Raw genomic sequence first — 16,770 nt, 5'->3', positions numbered from 1 at the left:
ATGGAGCGCAGGCGGCCGGGAGACCGATGGAGCGCAGGCGGCCGGGAGACCGATGGCGCGCAGGCGGCCGGGAGACCGATGGCGCGTAGGCGGGCGATGGCGCGTCTTGGCGAGCGATGGCGCGTCTTGGCGAGCGATGGCCGGAAGGCGAGTGAAGGCGCGTTGGCAAGCGATGGCGCGTTGGCAAGCGATGGCGCGTTGGCAAGCGATGGCGCGTTGGCAAGCGATGGCGCGTTGGCAAGCGATGGTGAGCGGTGGTGCGTTAAAAACGCTAGCGCGCAGGCGAAGAATCGCGCGGGCGCGTAGGAGATCGCTGACGCGTAAGAGACTAGAGAAGGTTGACGGCGAGAAGGCGACAGGAAAACTTCTTGCCTGCGCCCAGGTCTGATAGATCGTGGGCGAGAGGGCGAACGTTAGCGCGCATCGCGCTGCTCAGAAGGCGCGCAGGTGCATCAGGAAGGAGAGTGCTGATGCGATCTGTCAAGCAGGCGATCCTGGGTGTTCAGGAAAACCATTGGCGCGTAGCAGGAAAGGGCGCGCAGATGTGCGCTGGCGAACTGAAGAGAGCTGGCGCACAGAAGGACAGGTGAGCGCTGGCGAGCAGGAAGAAGATCTACGGCAAGACTCAGCTACCAGAGATCGTGGTCCACAGCAGGCGAGCGCTACAGCGCTACTGCGCGCGGGAGATCGTGGGCGCGCAGAAAAAAACCTGGCACTTAAGGGACTTACCCACACTGTGGAATAAGCCCCTTAGACCCGAAGGTACCGGTGCCCGTTGTAAACGGGGGGGTGTTGGCGCCCACTGCGCATCTGCGTCCAGGAACGGAGTTTAGGGTGTTGGCGCCCACTGCACATCTGCGTCCAGGAACGGAGGTGAAGACTAGAAGGTCTGGCAGGAGAAGCAGCAGCAACGGTCGGTACTCGTCGAGGAGGGTCCTCTGCGGAGAACGTCGAACAAAGATGAAGACGACCTCGGACAGGTGCAACACCCTCCGACCTCCGAAGAGGAGTCTCTGAACGTGACCTCCCCGAGGGGAAGAGTCACTTGCAGGAGAGACCGTAGGCATCAGCTGTCCCCAAAGGGAAACTGAGCCCTCAGCAACAACAGCAGGAGTCCTCCTCCAAAGAGGAGTCTCTGTGGTGAACTCCCCCCCAGGAGAGAAGCACTTGCAAGAGAGACCGTAGGCTCAACTGCCCCTCGAAGGGGACAGAGGCTTCAGCAACAACAGCAGACGGAGGCCTCCGAAGAGGTGTCTCTGTGGTGCACTCCCCCCCGGGGGAGAAGCACTCGCAGGAGAGACCGTAGGGCTCGGAAGCCCCCCGAAGGGAACTGAGCCTTCAGCAACATCAGCAACAACAGCAGAAGTGTCCTCCGAAGAGGAGTCACTATGAGTGTCCTTCCTCACGAACGAAAGAGGAACACTTCGTAGAAGAGACGGGTCAAAGCAATGACCTAAAAAGAGTAATCCTCCGAAGAGGGGCTCCTGCAGTTGCTCAGCCCCTTGAGCGTAACTGCAGGTGGGACCGCTCAGAATCCGAGTGAGTCGCACTCGAGAAAAGGAGTCCCTGCACCTCACAAGTTCCTTGCTCCGCAAGGAAACGTGTGGCCTACATAAGCTTGTGTGTGAAGGAAAAAAGTGTGACCCGTCCTAGGCAGTTGACCTGGAGTTCTAGAAGGAACTCTGGGTTAGGACGTTCCCAATACCACCTCGTCAGGGTATGGGGGACGCGACAGTATTGTCTCAATACTTGGAACACAAGGAAGCATGGTTTACCTGCAGAGGTTTGAGGCCAGCTATGCAGAGACCAGGATGCTGCTTCCCCAGTAGAGGAGACGATGAAGAAAGAAGTAAGGGCCAGACATACTTCTTCCGTTCATGCAGTCTAAAACCTGGTAACAATGCCCTCAACCTTCTGCTACCTGTCCAAAAAGGAGCCTGAGGTTATACCAGCTGTTGTGTAGCCACCACAGAGCGATAGAAACGTATCGATACCCCTGTGGATCACGTCCTGCAGGAAGTGGGCTGCAAAGGTCATTAGACGCTTCCAGACTCCAGCTTGTAGCACCTGCGTCACAGAGTAGTTCTTCTTGAAGGCGAGGGACGTTGCGATGTATCTGACATCGTGCTGTAAGGCGACGTGACGGGGGAGGGTCTGGATTCAGGTCGAGATGAATGCCCTTGAGTCCGAGTTGAAAAGGCATACTGGTGACTCTCCCGTGTCCTTCCTGTGCTCCCAAACCGGGCTTGCACGTGAGGACAAACTGCAGCTGTTCTCAAAGATAACCCCTCGGCTCCTTTACTGGCAAGAAGGAGAAGGTCTGGGTCATAAGATACAGAACGGAGATTCGAAATCTTGAAGGAGTCGAACCGAAGGTCCGGGACTCCAAGATTCTGAGTCTAGAAAACAACTCAGGAGCAAACCTGAATGTTACCTCCCCCTATTCTCTTGAAAGGGCGGAGTCGTACGAGACCATGAAGATTGCTTACACACTGGCCGAGGCCAGAGCGAGCAGGAGCACCGTCCTCCAAGACGGACGACGATCAGTGGCCTGACGTAATGGTTCGTAAGAAGATCTCTTAAGGGACTTAAGAGTCCGAACCATGCTCCATGGAGGAGGTCTCACTCCGACTGGGGGCAGGTACGTTCGTAGCTTCGCATGAGCGAAGAAAGATCCAGCGGGAAGGAAAAAAAAAAACCTATTCCTTTCAGCCTGAAGGCCAGGGAAAGGCTGAGCGATAGGCTTCATTGCCGAGAGCGGAAACGAGTTTCCTCCCGCCGATAAGCAATAACTCCGTTATTTCTGGAGTAGAGGCCTCAAGGGAAGAGGTACCTCTCCCACGACACCAACCACAGACGACTCTCCACTTCGCCTGGTAGACCCCTGCGGATGACTATCGCAGGTGACACGACCTCCGCTCCGCGCCTGTTGCGGGTTGTCTTTTCGTGAGGAGGCGGCGTAGTGTCTCCAGGCGTGAAGCCGAAGCAATACTACTGCTTGTGGAAGATGTTGTAGTGTGGTTGTTTGAGTAGCCTGTGTCGTGGAAGAAGCTCTCCCGGGAGTTCCGTCAGGGGATGCAGAAGGTCCGGAAACCGTACTGCGTATAGTTGCAGCGGAGCTCTCAGGGCCATCGAAAGGTTGACAGACAACCTGGTCTCGTTGAGACCCCTCCTCAACAGACAACAATGGTGGGGAGACGTAGGCGTCAATGCTGTCCCACCGTCACCGGAAAGCATCTTGCCAAAGAGTCTTGAGGTCTGAGACTGGGGGGGAAGTACAGCGGAAGCTTGAGGTTCCAGGCTGTCGTGATCAGGTCCCCCAGGCCAGGACTTGCTGGTTACTAGAGGCCAAAGACCCCCAGGTGCTCTCTATCTGTGGGGCTCTGCTCAGATTGTCGGAGAGAACATTCCTCTGCCCAGAATGAACGAGCCGATAGCCGTATCGAGTGGACTTCGGATCATCTCAGTATCCCTACTGCAAGATGCGAAAGTATGAAAATGTACCTCCCTGCTGGTTGGAATACGCCAGTACCATGGAGTTGTCGCGCACGGAGCGACTCGGCAGGATCTGTAGGATCTGTAGAAGGGGCAGACTACGGCCTCTAAGCCTACCTGAATGATGAGGAGGTACCCTTCAGGTCCTGACCATAGGCCTGAACCGCAATATGCCCCCCCCCCCCTTTTCTTTGACGAGTCCGAGAACAGCATCAAATGCGGGGAAAGGATGAGAATATCCACTCCCATGCAAAAGATTCCACAGGTCAACCCATTGCAGGTCTAATCATTCCGCTGGTCCCATAGGGGCCAGAAAGTCCGGAACTTGGGCCGCCTAACAGGGAACTTATCCTGAGGCGCCCGTTCGGGACGTAGACGGGTCAATGAGGAAAGGAGACCCAGAAAACGTTCCAAGATAGGGCTGAAAGCTCTCCTTGACTGAGAAAAGGTTCTGCAACTCTCCTCAGCATTGCCACAGTCAACTGAAGGCAAGGCTCGGAGAAGGAGTCAATATCATGGCTAGATATTCCAGATGTTGAGGCAGAAGTAGAGAAGGCTCCTAGCGAATTACTATGATCCCTCACTCTTGGTAAAGTCCCGGAAGCTTGTCCCGGTGTTGAAGAAGGTCGAACCCGAGACTACCGGAGTTGGCCAGACCTCCAAAAAGCGAAGGAGGCGGAAGCCTGCTCCTGAGCGGCCATGAGGAAAGCAGGGAGAGTTCTTTGGTGAAAACCTGCAATGCTGCGGCGGGATCGCCACACAGCATCTTAAGCAGAAACATCTGTAGTCTAGGCTGAATTCCAAGTGCTTCCTGGAAGATGGATGGAATGGGACCTGGAAGTACCCGTCCTTCTGATCCAGGGCATAAGGAGTCTTGCGGTCTCGTTACCAGTCTGATCGACTCTGCTGTTCCACGCTGGACGAAGTTTGTTCGACAAACTTGATCAGAGCTGAGAGGTCGACGACGGAACTCCCGTCTCAGATGCTTTCCTACGAGAAAGGATCGACTGAAGAAGCCGGGGGGGAAGCCGTCGACGACCCTATGGAGGACCTTCTCCTAAAACATGGCTCCTTCTGCCCAACGGGCAAACCTCTTGCCGACCCCATGGCATAGAGGCTCAGCGACACTGGATTCGCTGACAGTAGAGGAGAGATGTTAAGAGCGAGGCGCGATATCCTTGGCTGATCACGGAGATCGTGCAGGAATCGGCATCGGGAAGCTGTTATCCGGACGAGTAACCTTAGGCATCCCCCAAGCGTGAGACCTGCAAGGGGGATTGCCAATCCTAGAGTTTGTGAACTCTGCCGCTCCCTCTAGGATTATGCCTCCCCGGAAGAACTTCCCATCCTACCTGTCCCTGACAGAAGGGGACTGCTATTGTACACCTTGTCTTAGCTGCCGTAGCCGGTTCCGATAACCTAGGCTGACGAGGCTGAATGAAGATGCGTCAGAGGCTTGCAAGGTCTGGAAGTAAGCGCCTTGGAGGAGTGAAAACGGAATTCGACTTCCTCCGCACAACAGCTGTCCATTTCTCTGTCCTTGGGCTCAAACAAGCTCTTCCCAAGGATGGAAGTGTGTCTGAGCTTGTTGACAACCACGGATGGGACTCCCGAGAGGAAGCCCTCGGTCACTGCGTCTAGATGCTCCAACATCGAGTTTGCCCGCAAGTTCGAAACTTGGCGACGGAACGCAAAGGTGCTTGAGCCCGAGAGAAGGAAAGTACCCATGATCTTCCTGGAGCTTCCTTGTACAAAACCTCGGGTCGCAACCGGGGAGGGAAAGGCCTGGTAAGCCCCTTCCACGAAATGGTGAAGAGGAAGGGCTAAACCAGTCGCCCCCTGCCCGACGGAGAAATCTCGAAAGAAAAACTCCCAGGCAAGACCCTTCCAGGGAATGGTGAGGAGGAAGGGCTAAACCAGGTTCTGGAAAGAACAATGTTGCTCAGACCTCTCTGAGGATTCTTCCTGCTCTTGCACGTGCCATGCTCTGCGTTTACGGGGTGAAGACCACGTTCTGGAAATACGCGCTCCAGAAGACTCGCCAGGTTGCCCGTGTTGCGAATGAATGAATGAATGAATGATTTAAAGTTTTCAGGCATCCTGACATCTAAGGTCATTGACGCCGTGCCCGTGTTGCGAAACCCCGACGGGAATCGCGGACGCAATCGCCCTGAAGCTCGCGCGATGGTAAATCAATGGATCGCGCGATGGTAAATCAATGGATCGCGCGATGGTAAATCAATGGATCGCGCGATGGTAAATCAATGGATCGCGCGATGGTAAATCAATGGATCGCGCGATGGTAAATCAATGGATCGCGCGATGGTAAATCAATGGATCGCGCGTGGGCGAACATGGAAGCGCCCGTGCGCGGGCACGCAAACGAAATTGCACAAGGGAGCGCAGAAGGAGGGCGAGCGAGGTTGGAAGGGCGAGAGCTGGTGGTCTGAATCCGATAGTGCGCAGGCGAGCGATGACGCGTTGGCGAGCGACGGCGCGTTGGCGAGCGATGGCTTACTGGCAGGAATCGCGCTGGCGCTCGCGCGATAGAACACCGTTGGTTCGCGCGCGAGCGAACATGGGTGCGCATGCGCGCGAGCGAACATGGGTGCGCATGCGCGCGAGCGAACATGGGTGCGCATGCGCGCGAGCGAACATGGGTGCGCAGGCGGCCGGGAGACCAATGGAGCGCAGGCGGCCGGGAGACCGATGGAGCGCAGGCGGCCGGGAGACCGATGGAGCGCAGGCGGCCGGGAGACCGATGGAGCGCAGGCGGCCGGGAGACCGATGGAGCGCAGGCGGCCGGGAGACCGATGGAGCGCAGGCGGCCGGGAGACCGATGGCGCGTAGGCGGGCGATGGCGCGTTGACGAGCGATGGCGCGTCTTGGCGAGCGATGGCGTGTCTTGGCGAGCGATGGCGTGTCTTGGCGAGCGATGGCCGGAAGGCGAGTGAAGGAGCGTTGGCAAGCGATGGCGCGTTGGCAAGCGATGGCGCGTTGGCAAGCGATGGCGCGTTGGCAAGCGATGGCGCGTTGGCAAGCGATGGCGTGTTGGCAAGCGATGGTGAGCGGTGGTGCGTTAAAAACGCTAGCGCGCAGGCGAAGAATCGCGCGGGCGCGTAGGAGATCGCTGACGCGTAAGAGACTAGAGAAGGTTGACGGCGAGAAGGCGACAGGAAAACTTCTTGCCTGCGCCCAGGTCTGATAGATCGTGGGCGAGAGGGCGAACGTTAGCGCGCATCGCGCTGCTCAGAAGGCGCGCAGGTGCATCAGGAAGGAGAGTGCTGATGCGATCTGTCAAGCAGGCGATCCTGGGTGTTCAGGAAAACCATTGGCGCCCATTGGCGCGTAGCAGGAAAGGGCGCGCAGATGTGCGCTGGCGAACTGAAGAGAGCTGGCGCACAGAAGGACAGGTGAGCGCTGGCGAGCAGGAAGAAGATCTACGGCAAGACTCAGCTACCAGAGATCGTGGTCCACAGCAGGCGAGCGCTACAGCGCTACTGCGCGCAGGAGATCGTGGGCGCGCAGAAAAAAACCTGGCACTTAAGGGACTTACCCACACTGTGGAATAAGCCCCTTAGACCCGAAGGTACCGGTGCCCGTTGTAAACGGGGGGGTGTTGGCGCCCACTGCGCATCTGCGTCCAGGAACGGAGTTTAGGGTGTTGGCGCCCACTGCGCATCTGCGTCCAGGAACGGAGGTGAAGACTAGAAGGTCTGGCAGGAGAAGCAGCAGCAACGGTCGGTACTCGTCGAGGAGGGTCCTCTGCGGAGAACGTCGAACAAAGATGAAGACGACCTCGGACAGGTGCAACACCCTCCGACCTCCGAAGAGGAGTCTCTGAACGTGACCTCCCCGAGGGGAAGAGTCACTTGCAGGAGAGACCGTAGGCATCAGCTGTCCCCAAAGGGAAACTGAGCCCTCAGCAACAACAGCAGGAGTCCTCCTCCAAAGAGGAGTCTCTGTGGTGAACTCCCCCCCAGGAGAGAAGCACTTGCAAGAGAGACCGTAGGCTCAACTGCCCCTCGAAGGGGACAGAGGCTTCAGCAACAACAGCAGACGGAGGCCTCCGAAGAGGTGTCTCTGTGGTGCACTCCCCCCCCGGGGGAGAAGCACTCGCAGGAGAGACCGTAGGGCTCGGAAGCCCCCCGAAGGGAACTGAGCCTTCAGCAACATCAGCAACAACAGCAGAAGTGTCCTCCGAAGAGGAGTCACTATGAGTGTCCTTCCTCACGAACGAAAGAGGAACACTTCGTAGAAGAGACGGGTCAAAGCAATGACCTAAAAAGAGTAATCCTCCGAAGAGGGGCTCCTGCAGTTGCTCAGCCCCTTGAGCGTAACTGCAGGTGGGACCGCTCAGCACCAAGAGCATAGTCGCACAAAAATGCAAAAGGAGTTCTCCCCGAAGGGAAAAAACTCAAGCCTGGACGGGAAAACTTCCCTCGGAAGGGAAGTTACCCACCCAAGGAGGCAAGCCTCCTGAGTGTTCTAAAATGAACTGGAGAGCTGTCAGTCGTCACGGGAGCACTTCCAGGAGAAGGAGACACGCCCCTGACGAAGATCTATAGGGGAGGCAGCAACAGCAAATTCCCCAGGCCCCAACAAGACAGCTCGCTTCGTAGCCACATTACAGAAACGAAACTAGATCGTTAACTGTGAAAAATGAAAAAACAAAAATCATTAGTTAACATTCATTCCCCCGGGAAGACTCCGAAGAGAAATCCCGAGGGAAAAGAACACAAGAATTACATGACAGGCACGTGCCCTCAAACCACTAACACTCACGGAAGGAGAGCTGTAACAAACACAGAATTATAACAATTATAATTATGTAATTATGTAATTTAAATATGAATGTTCACTAAATAAAGAACGAAAACCCCGAAAGGAAACATTCTATAAAAACTGAAAAGTCAACAAATACAATTAGATTCATAAACTAATCGAGACAAAATGTACGGCGTAGCAACCCTACCCACACGGGAAGGAAGCTACTCAGACGTAGTAAAGGTAAAACGTAGTAAAGGGTAAACGACCTCGAGAGAGAGAGAGAGAGAGACCGTAGTCAAACTCGATCGCGACCCATGAAATTACACCGTGGTGGCCTAACTGCCGAGGGCTCCACGGAGATATCGTACACTACACACACAAACTCTGAAAAGGAAACTTACTGATTTCTAAACTCAAATATATACATAAACACGAAAAAATGTTTACATATATATTGAGTATAAGAAAAGTAAGTGATTAAGTAAAGACAAAACAAATAATGGCTGCCAAGCGAGGACGAAGACAGGCACGTCTGTCCATCGTCTGAGCCAAAAATGAAGTGAGACATTTCACCGGTGTGTGAGGGGGGGAGGGGTAGCAAGCTATCCCTCCCCCAACCCCTGCTAACTAACGCGGGGTAGTAAACCCTCGTTAAAATCTAATGGCTCGTCAATTTCAGCTACGCCGAAAGTAAACCCAATGTAAATAGCGTGGTTTGTATTTCGGTTACGGAACAAATATAAGCTATAGCTTAGGTTATGGCAATTCATTCTTACATTAGCTCCATCTGGCTTATCTTGCTCAAAAATAGAGCCTTAAGCTTAATATTCAGAATCTAAACTGACATGTATAAGAAAGCATGCTCAGTGCATAATTTGGGTTTGACTGAAAAGCATAAAGGAACGTAAAGGAAATAAATAGCGCAAGGGAACGTAAAGGGATATATAATTAAGATATCAATAGTCAATACTGCAATGTCCATTACAGTAGAAAAACTTTTTCTGTCCATAACTATAATAAAACCAATCGGCATAACTCTCATAAATCTTTTAGGCCTAGGTTTAAACATGAAATGTTACTTGATGATAAATTAAAACAAAGAATGGAGAAAGAAGCTGGGTGAACATAGTTTGTTGGGACAGGACAAGCTGGGAATACAGTAGTAGAGCAGGGTGCACGGCACTTAGCCCCCAGTAGGTAAGGAAACGGCTCCTACGCTAGGTTAGGTGGTGGTGTTCTCGTGTTCGTTTCCCTTATAAAGCGCGGTTTTTCAGTCTGTCCCGACAAACTACAATGGCTCCAGGAATCCTAGCGGGCATAGAGTATACAGGCGCTAGCAAAGACTGGCCAAGTATTGAATAAGCGGTTTCATTGTAGTGTATTACAGGGCAATGTAACCTAGGAAAACAACTACTTTTTCTTATAGAAAAAATTACGCTCTCTTTGAAAATGACACTCATTCCCGTCGCAAATGAATAGTTTCAGAAATATATATACATCTATATCCTCCGATAATGGGGGACCCCCAGTGGGAACTCGGGGTTTGGGGAAAACATACTGGGGAATCGATATATAAACGTAAAACAAGCCTTTTCTTCTCTATACATTACCTTCTTGTATGTATTATAACCGGAGGAAAATACAAAACAGTATAACTGGGTAAACTTTGGAGGAGCCGTTGCAAAGATTATTTTATGAAAAAGTACAGTATCCAGTGCTGCCAACGTCTGATGTAGATCAAATGTTAGCATTCGATGCTAACATTAGCACCCATTTGTAAGTTCGTTCGTGCATATCAGTTTTCGGTCTGCGCAAATATCACTCCCCCTGCGCAGAAACTTCCCCCCTCCCCCAATTACTCTTTTTATTATCGTATTATTATCTCATTTTATATTCCCATTCAATATTATTTATCATACATTCCATTTTATCTTCCTATATTAGGTTTATTTCTTTGGTTATTTCCTTTTCACTCCCCGGTTTCACATAAATACTTACTCTGGACTAGTTTCCCTATCCAGTTCCTTCACGGTAAAATCATCTCATTTTATATTCCCATTCAATATTATTTATCATTCATTCCGTTTTATCTTCCTATAATTGTTTTTATTTCTTTTCTTTTGTTATTTCCTTTTCACTCCTCTGTTTCACATAAATGCTTTCTCTGGACTAGTTTCCCTATTTAGTTCATTCATGTTTACCCGCTAGTCTCCTTTGTTTTTCCCTTAACCGATCACCAACCGATGCCTATTCAAAGTTTACACAAGGGGGTTGCCTACAGATATTTCCCTAACCCCCCCCCCCTTCCTTTATCTCTTTGATCCGTCTGTTCACGCCTTTTCCTCCAATCCCTTTTGCGTTGCAACCTTTGACCCAGTAAGGTGTGCGTCATTTCAAGTGAGATTTATTTTGTCGTATTTTTCGATGGAGGAAGTTATAGAAACTTGTAACGGCTGCACTATTCCGTACCTAAAAGCAGTGGCTAAAGTCCATGGTGATTTTTATGATTCTTCAGCCAATGTTGATTATTTCCTTAAATCACACAACGTAATTCCTCAGCGTTTACAGTGCCCCAAGTGCCATTCTCTTTTATCTTATAGGAAAGTCATTTACGTGTTTTATTGTAATTCTGAATCCATCATACCTAAAACTAAGAAGAAACGTCGTTGTGGTTATACCGTTACTTCCTATAAAGGTACATTTTTGGGGAATAGTCATCTACGAGTTAATCCGTCAGTCTCACCCTCCCGTGACCCACAAGTTTCGTCGTTTTCTTCATAAAAGTAAGTCATTCCTCAATAGTCATTATATGTGTTTTGTGACCGGGGTACTTCTAGGTTAGGTTAGGTGGGTTTGTTAGGTTCTGTGCCCTTTTTTTACTTTTTATATATTGTGTAATACTTATAAGGAACAATTATTTAAAATACGTATGGAAATATTTAGCATTTCTACCGCTAGTATATGTCATTGTGTCGTTGGTAACTCTATGTACCATTCGTCATCGTTGGCAGCACTGTGAATCATTGGTAACGTTGCTATCTACGAGTTAATCCGTCAGTCTCACCCTCCCGTGACCCACAAGTTTTGTCGTTTTCTTCATAAAAGTAAGTCATTCCTCAATAGTCATTATATGTGTTTTGTGACCGGGGTACTTCTAGGTTAGGTTAGGTGGGTTTGTTAGGTTCTGTGCCCTTTTTTTACTTTTTATATATTGTGTAATACTTATAAGGAACAATTATTTAAAATACGTATGGAAATATTTAGCATTTCTACCGCTAGTATATGTCATTGTGTCGTTGGTAACTCTATGTACCATTCGTCATCGTTGGCAGCACTGTGAATCATTGGTAACGTTGCTATCTACGAGTTAATCCGTCAGTCTCACCCTCCCGTGACCCACAAGTTTTGTCGTTTTCTTCATAAAAGTAAGTCATTCCTCAATAGTCATTATATGTGTTTTGTGACCGGGGTACTTCTAGGCCAGGTTAGGTGGGTTTGTTAGGTTCTGTGCTCTTTTTGTACTTTTTATATATTGTGTAATAGTTATATGGAAGAATTATTTAAAATTCGTATGGAAATATTTAGCATTTCTACCGCTAGTAATGTCACCGTGTCGTTGGTAACTGTGTACCATTCGTAGAATAAATTGCAATGATCTTGATAACACCTTTACACATTACGAATATAATTACGTTTGAAGGCACCGGTTGCCTGTTTCAGAGTCAAATACAGACCTTACCAAGCCAATGTTATTAGTATGGAATATCACATGATGCAAAATATGAATAAAGAACACAAAAAGGAAGTAATGAACATTAGAATAAACGATGGTGTTTCATGTTGACAAGTCACCTTTTTCTTCCCTCGGTGATGTTTCCATATACTTCTGTTATCCTCAGAAGTTAGGGATTCTCCTAGCTCGTAAGGGAAGCTGGTCGCAGGATCTCGTGAGAACAAGGACCACATTTTCTCTGTAACTTCGGTTAAAACTGTAAGATGATTTTTAACTGTCAAACTACTATTACGATACCACTAGTGCCAGCAGTACAATACACCACGTCAATGTTTATAAGCTCGGTTACTAGTTACGTGTACTTAATAAATTTTTTTGCTTATATTTTGTTGGTAATAACTATCCAAAAATCATATAAAATTAACTTAATAATAATCAATAGCAAAAATATTACTGAATATATGTTTTAAAACAATTTATGAAATAATGACAATTTCATGAAACAATACAGCGAGTTTATGGGAGGAGTCAGCTGTTACAATTATTTACATTTCTTCTTCGATCTAAAATCATAGGAACATTAGACAATGGGGATATTGTATGAAACTAATCTTTAACGTGATTGAAAGCATTGAGTTGGGGAGTAATTGTCTGTTTTGACTATTTTTTTTTCTATTCATTAGTCACAAACTAAGTAATTATCTGTGTCATCCCCCAAGATTATCATAAATCATAATCCAAATTACTACGTACTACTAAGAATTATTTATATAAAATTTATAATGTTTATTTAAAGGGGCCATAGCATATCTACGGCGATGATGAGGTTGTAAGGAACTGGTGGAAGGTTGTTGCAAGCAGTGAAGAGTTTATACATAGGCAGTAAAGTGAGTGTTAGCATAGGAAATTAAATGAGTGAGTGGTTTCCAGTGAGAACGGGGTTGAGACAGGGATGTGTGATGTTGCCATGGTTCTTCAAACTTCAATTTGTTTGCTGGTGGAGCTGTAAGAGAGGTGAATGTTCGAGTGATTGGTCGAGGATTGAAACTAATACATGAGTGGGAGGAGGAGAGCTGTGTGATTAGTAAATAGTGACAGAGTTTAGAAGGGTGTGTGAAAGAAGGAAGTTGAGAATTAATGTGGTTAGAAGTAAGGTTGTGAGATGCACAAGAAGGGAGAGTGGTGCTAGATTGAATGTCATGTTGAATGGAGAGTTACTGGAGGAAGTAGATGAGTTAAGTATTTGGGTTCTGTTGTTACTGCAAATGATGGAGTGAAAGCAGATGTATGTCAGAGATTGAATGAAGGATGTAAAGCGTTGGGGGCCAGTAAAGATAGTGGCAAAGAATAGAGGGTTAGGGATGATTATAAAGAACGTTCTGTATGGGAAAGCGGTTTTTACCAACTGTGATGTGTAGATCAGAGTTGTGGGGAATGAAAGTAATGGAAAAACAGAAATTGAATGTATTCGAGATGAAGTGTCCGAGAAGTATGGCTGGTGTATCTCAAGTGGATATGGTTAGGAACGAAGTAGTGAGGGTAAGAATGAGTGTGAGAAATTTATTAGCAGCTCTAGAATTTATATGAATGTGCTGAGGTGGTTTGGCCATGTAGAGATGGAAAATAGTCTTATGCTGAAGGTTATGGAAGCACGAGTTGATGGGAAAAGTGCAAGAGAAAGGCCAATGCTTAAGTGGATGGATGGAGTGAAGAAAGCCCTAGGTGACAGGAGGATATCAACTGACATAGGTACAAACTTAGCCCGTGAATATTATAATTTTTCAATGATGAAACACTGGGACAGTTTCCCTCACAGGGGTGGCTCAAGATATGTCACTTGATATTGCCTTATTCCTTCTTTAACTACAGAATCATAGATGTCAGCTCAATAATGTATGATCAATTGTTATAGCAGAGGCAATTAAAGGTAAAGCCCAAACCTTGGTACCTTGGAAGTACTGAGGGCTTGGGAATCTAATGCCCTGGTCCTACCTTGGGTGGAGGGAGGGTTTGGGCGCTGATCATATGAATATATAATCAGTCTCTAGGGCATTGTCACTGTCTCTTGCCTCTGCTACTCACGAACAACCTTTAAACCTTTAATTGAGGTTATACTTAAAGGTCGAAAGATCTAATCTAATTAATAAATTTGAATCGAGATCTGAAACAGTTTTTAGAACAAATGACAGTGGAAGAGATAAATATCTGTGCTTAAAACAAACTATTAACTGGTCTTTTGTGACGGGAATTTTTTTATTCTGTTTTGAGAGATACAACTTCTTGTTTCCTCATTTGGAAAAGGAATTTAGTTCATCTATTCCTTCCCCTTTTGTAAACCCAGTTTATATTTCCATAATATCTATCTTTTATAAATGGTCTTATATTTCGTCTTTCATAACAGCCATATGTAGAGGAGCACTCAGTAGAGCACAGACCTCCGCCACGACAGCTTATTTCTCGAATTTTTGTTCGCCCGTGACAGACATTTAGTAATTATTTCTAAACATATACTTCCTTTTGTTAGTTTTTTTTATAGTTCATGCTTTAGTCCATTTGGTCCTGCTGCCTCTTTTTATTTCTAATATTTCTTAGAATTTACCTTTTCTTGTCTGTTGGGTTTTCATCTGGCGTTATTTTTCTTTTTTTATTGGAACTATCATATTTGAGTGCTCTATTATTTCTCTAAGGAATGTCTGCCCTAATGCATTTTCTTCCCTCTCCTTTGATTCCTCGATTTATTTCAGTGTTTCTTCATTATTCCATACCTCTTTAATTTAATTTTTGTGCATTTTTTAAAAATACTTTCCAACCAAAATACATCTATTTGTTTTTTCGGTTCATTTGAAAATATTCTCCATTTTCATCATATACTTGTTTCCTCTTCCTTTTCCCTTTAGTTTATCAATATATTTTGTTTATGTCCTTTATTTTATTAAATGTCTTTTTATTTTCCCCAAATGTTTATTTTTTTCGGCGTTTATACAGTTGTAACGTCTTTTTTTTTTAGTTGCTTCCACTGTCAAGTACAATTTATTTCTGTTACTTTTTTCCTCTTTTTTTATTTCCTCTGATTTTATCGTTCATCATCTAAGCTGCCTCCATCTTCGTCTTCTCTTCCTTAGCTGTTCTGTGTTTGTACATACTTTGCAGCCACCTTTCTGTTACCTTTTCTTCTACCCAATCAAATTGTTACACCCTTGTCTCGTCTGTACTCTTTGTGATATATATATATATATATATATATATATATATATATATATATATATATATATATATATATATATATATATATATATATATATATATATATATATATATATATATATATCTTCTCTATATTTTCTGAGACTTCGTCTGTTTTGCAATATATACTTACTTTCCAGACTTCCTTTTTAAGTTTTTTTTGCCCTCGTTTTTATGCTTACATTTACTTCTTCCTTTTCTTCGTATGTTTATTTTTTTCCCACGAAATTTCTATTATATTATATACATTACTTCATTTACCATATCTTTTAAGATTATTCCCAAGCAGTTTAATTCTTAAAATATACAGGAAATGTCCAGTAGAGTAGTGATTGCAACTTCATACCAATCATTTTTTATTCCAAAATATAGAAAACATAATGATGTTAATTATTTTAATGTTGTTGCTGTTCTTAAAATCAATGCTAAGATGGGTGGGTTTGCTGTTTATGTCAGAATTAAATTTACGAAAAGAATTTCTTACAAATGCTCTAAATCCTTTTTTATTCCAAAATATAGAAAACATGATGTTAATTATTTTAATGTTGTTGCTGTTCTTAAAATCAATGCTAAGATGGGTGGGTTTGCTGTCTATGTCAGAGTTAAATTTACGAAAGGAATTTCTTACAAATGCTCTAAATCCTTTTTTATTCCAAAATATAGAAAACTTAAGGATGTTAATTATTTTAATGTTGTTACTGTACTTAAAATCAATGCTAAGATGTGTGGGTTTGCTGTTTATGTCAGAGTTAAATTTACGAATGAAATTTCTTACAAATGCTTTAGCTAAAGTTTTTTTTTATCCTATTTCATTTTTATACACGTAACTATGATATTTAAGTAGTCTGAGAAGAATATTTTCCCCTTTCTTATATCTTTTAGATTCAGATGTTTATCCATTACAAACTTTCCCTTCGGGTTCACAATTTTCTCTTCACAGGTGTTAGAAAGGCATATATGATTTTTATATAATTTTCATCATCAGTATTTCTATCATAATCACTATCATCATCATCATTTTGGATACTTTGTGAGATAAGATTGTGGATTTTGAGTTTATATTTATTGATTTAATAACAAAAACTACCTCGTCAGAAGCCAAAAAAGAATGGAAGAGGCTATTTAACCGGTCCCGGTAAAATAGACAAACTTACTTTTAAGCTTATTTTGACGGTCCCGGTAAAATAGACAAACATGCTTTTAAGCTAATTTTGCCGGTAAATATTGGAAGAGGCTATCTAGAACTGTTCAACAACTAATTTTCGTTTTTTATACATTTGCTCAACTACTTTTCAATATATTTGCTATTAACTTGTTAGATAATTTCTTACTTAGTACTTTTTTATACATTTGCCTACAACATTGCCAGGAACCTATAAAACAATAAAATATTCATATTTGTTTGAGACCGGCTAAATAAGCTACAAAGCATGTTTGTCTATTTTACCGGACCGGCAAAATAAGCTTAAAAGTAGGTTTGTCTATTTTACCGGGACCGGTTAAATAGCCTATTCGAAAAAGAATACATA

At 45.8% G+C, this 16,770-nt stretch overlaps 1 protein-coding gene across 3 annotated transcripts in view; it reads right to left on the bottom strand.

The window, feature by feature from the left end:
* yata (N-terminal kinase-like protein yata) overlaps positions 1 to 12,334 on the bottom strand; it is a 56,648-nt gene extending 44,314 nt beyond the window's left edge. For 2 of the 3 annotated variants that reach the window (XM_068344180.1, XM_068344181.1), the window contains exon 1: positions 12,118 to 12,334. In XM_068344180.1, the coding sequence (XP_068200281.1) occupies positions 12,118 to 12,231 (114 nt within the window). In that variant the 5' untranslated portion in view covers positions 12,232 to 12,334. The remainder of the gene's footprint in view (positions 1 to 12,117) is intronic. The other variant, XM_068344179.1, reaches the window with a different exon arrangement.
* Between the last annotated feature and the right edge of the window lie 4,436 nt (positions 12,335 to 16,770).

The sequence above is a fragment of the Palaemon carinicauda genome, chromosome 20, assembly GCF_036898095.1.
Source record: "Palaemon carinicauda isolate YSFRI2023 chromosome 20, ASM3689809v2, whole genome shotgun sequence".
NCBI lineage: Eukaryota > Metazoa > Arthropoda > Malacostraca > Decapoda > Palaemonidae > Palaemon > Palaemon carinicauda.
The sequence above is the reverse complement of the archived record's forward strand: the minus strand, read 5'-3'. Positions and strand labels throughout refer to the sequence as shown.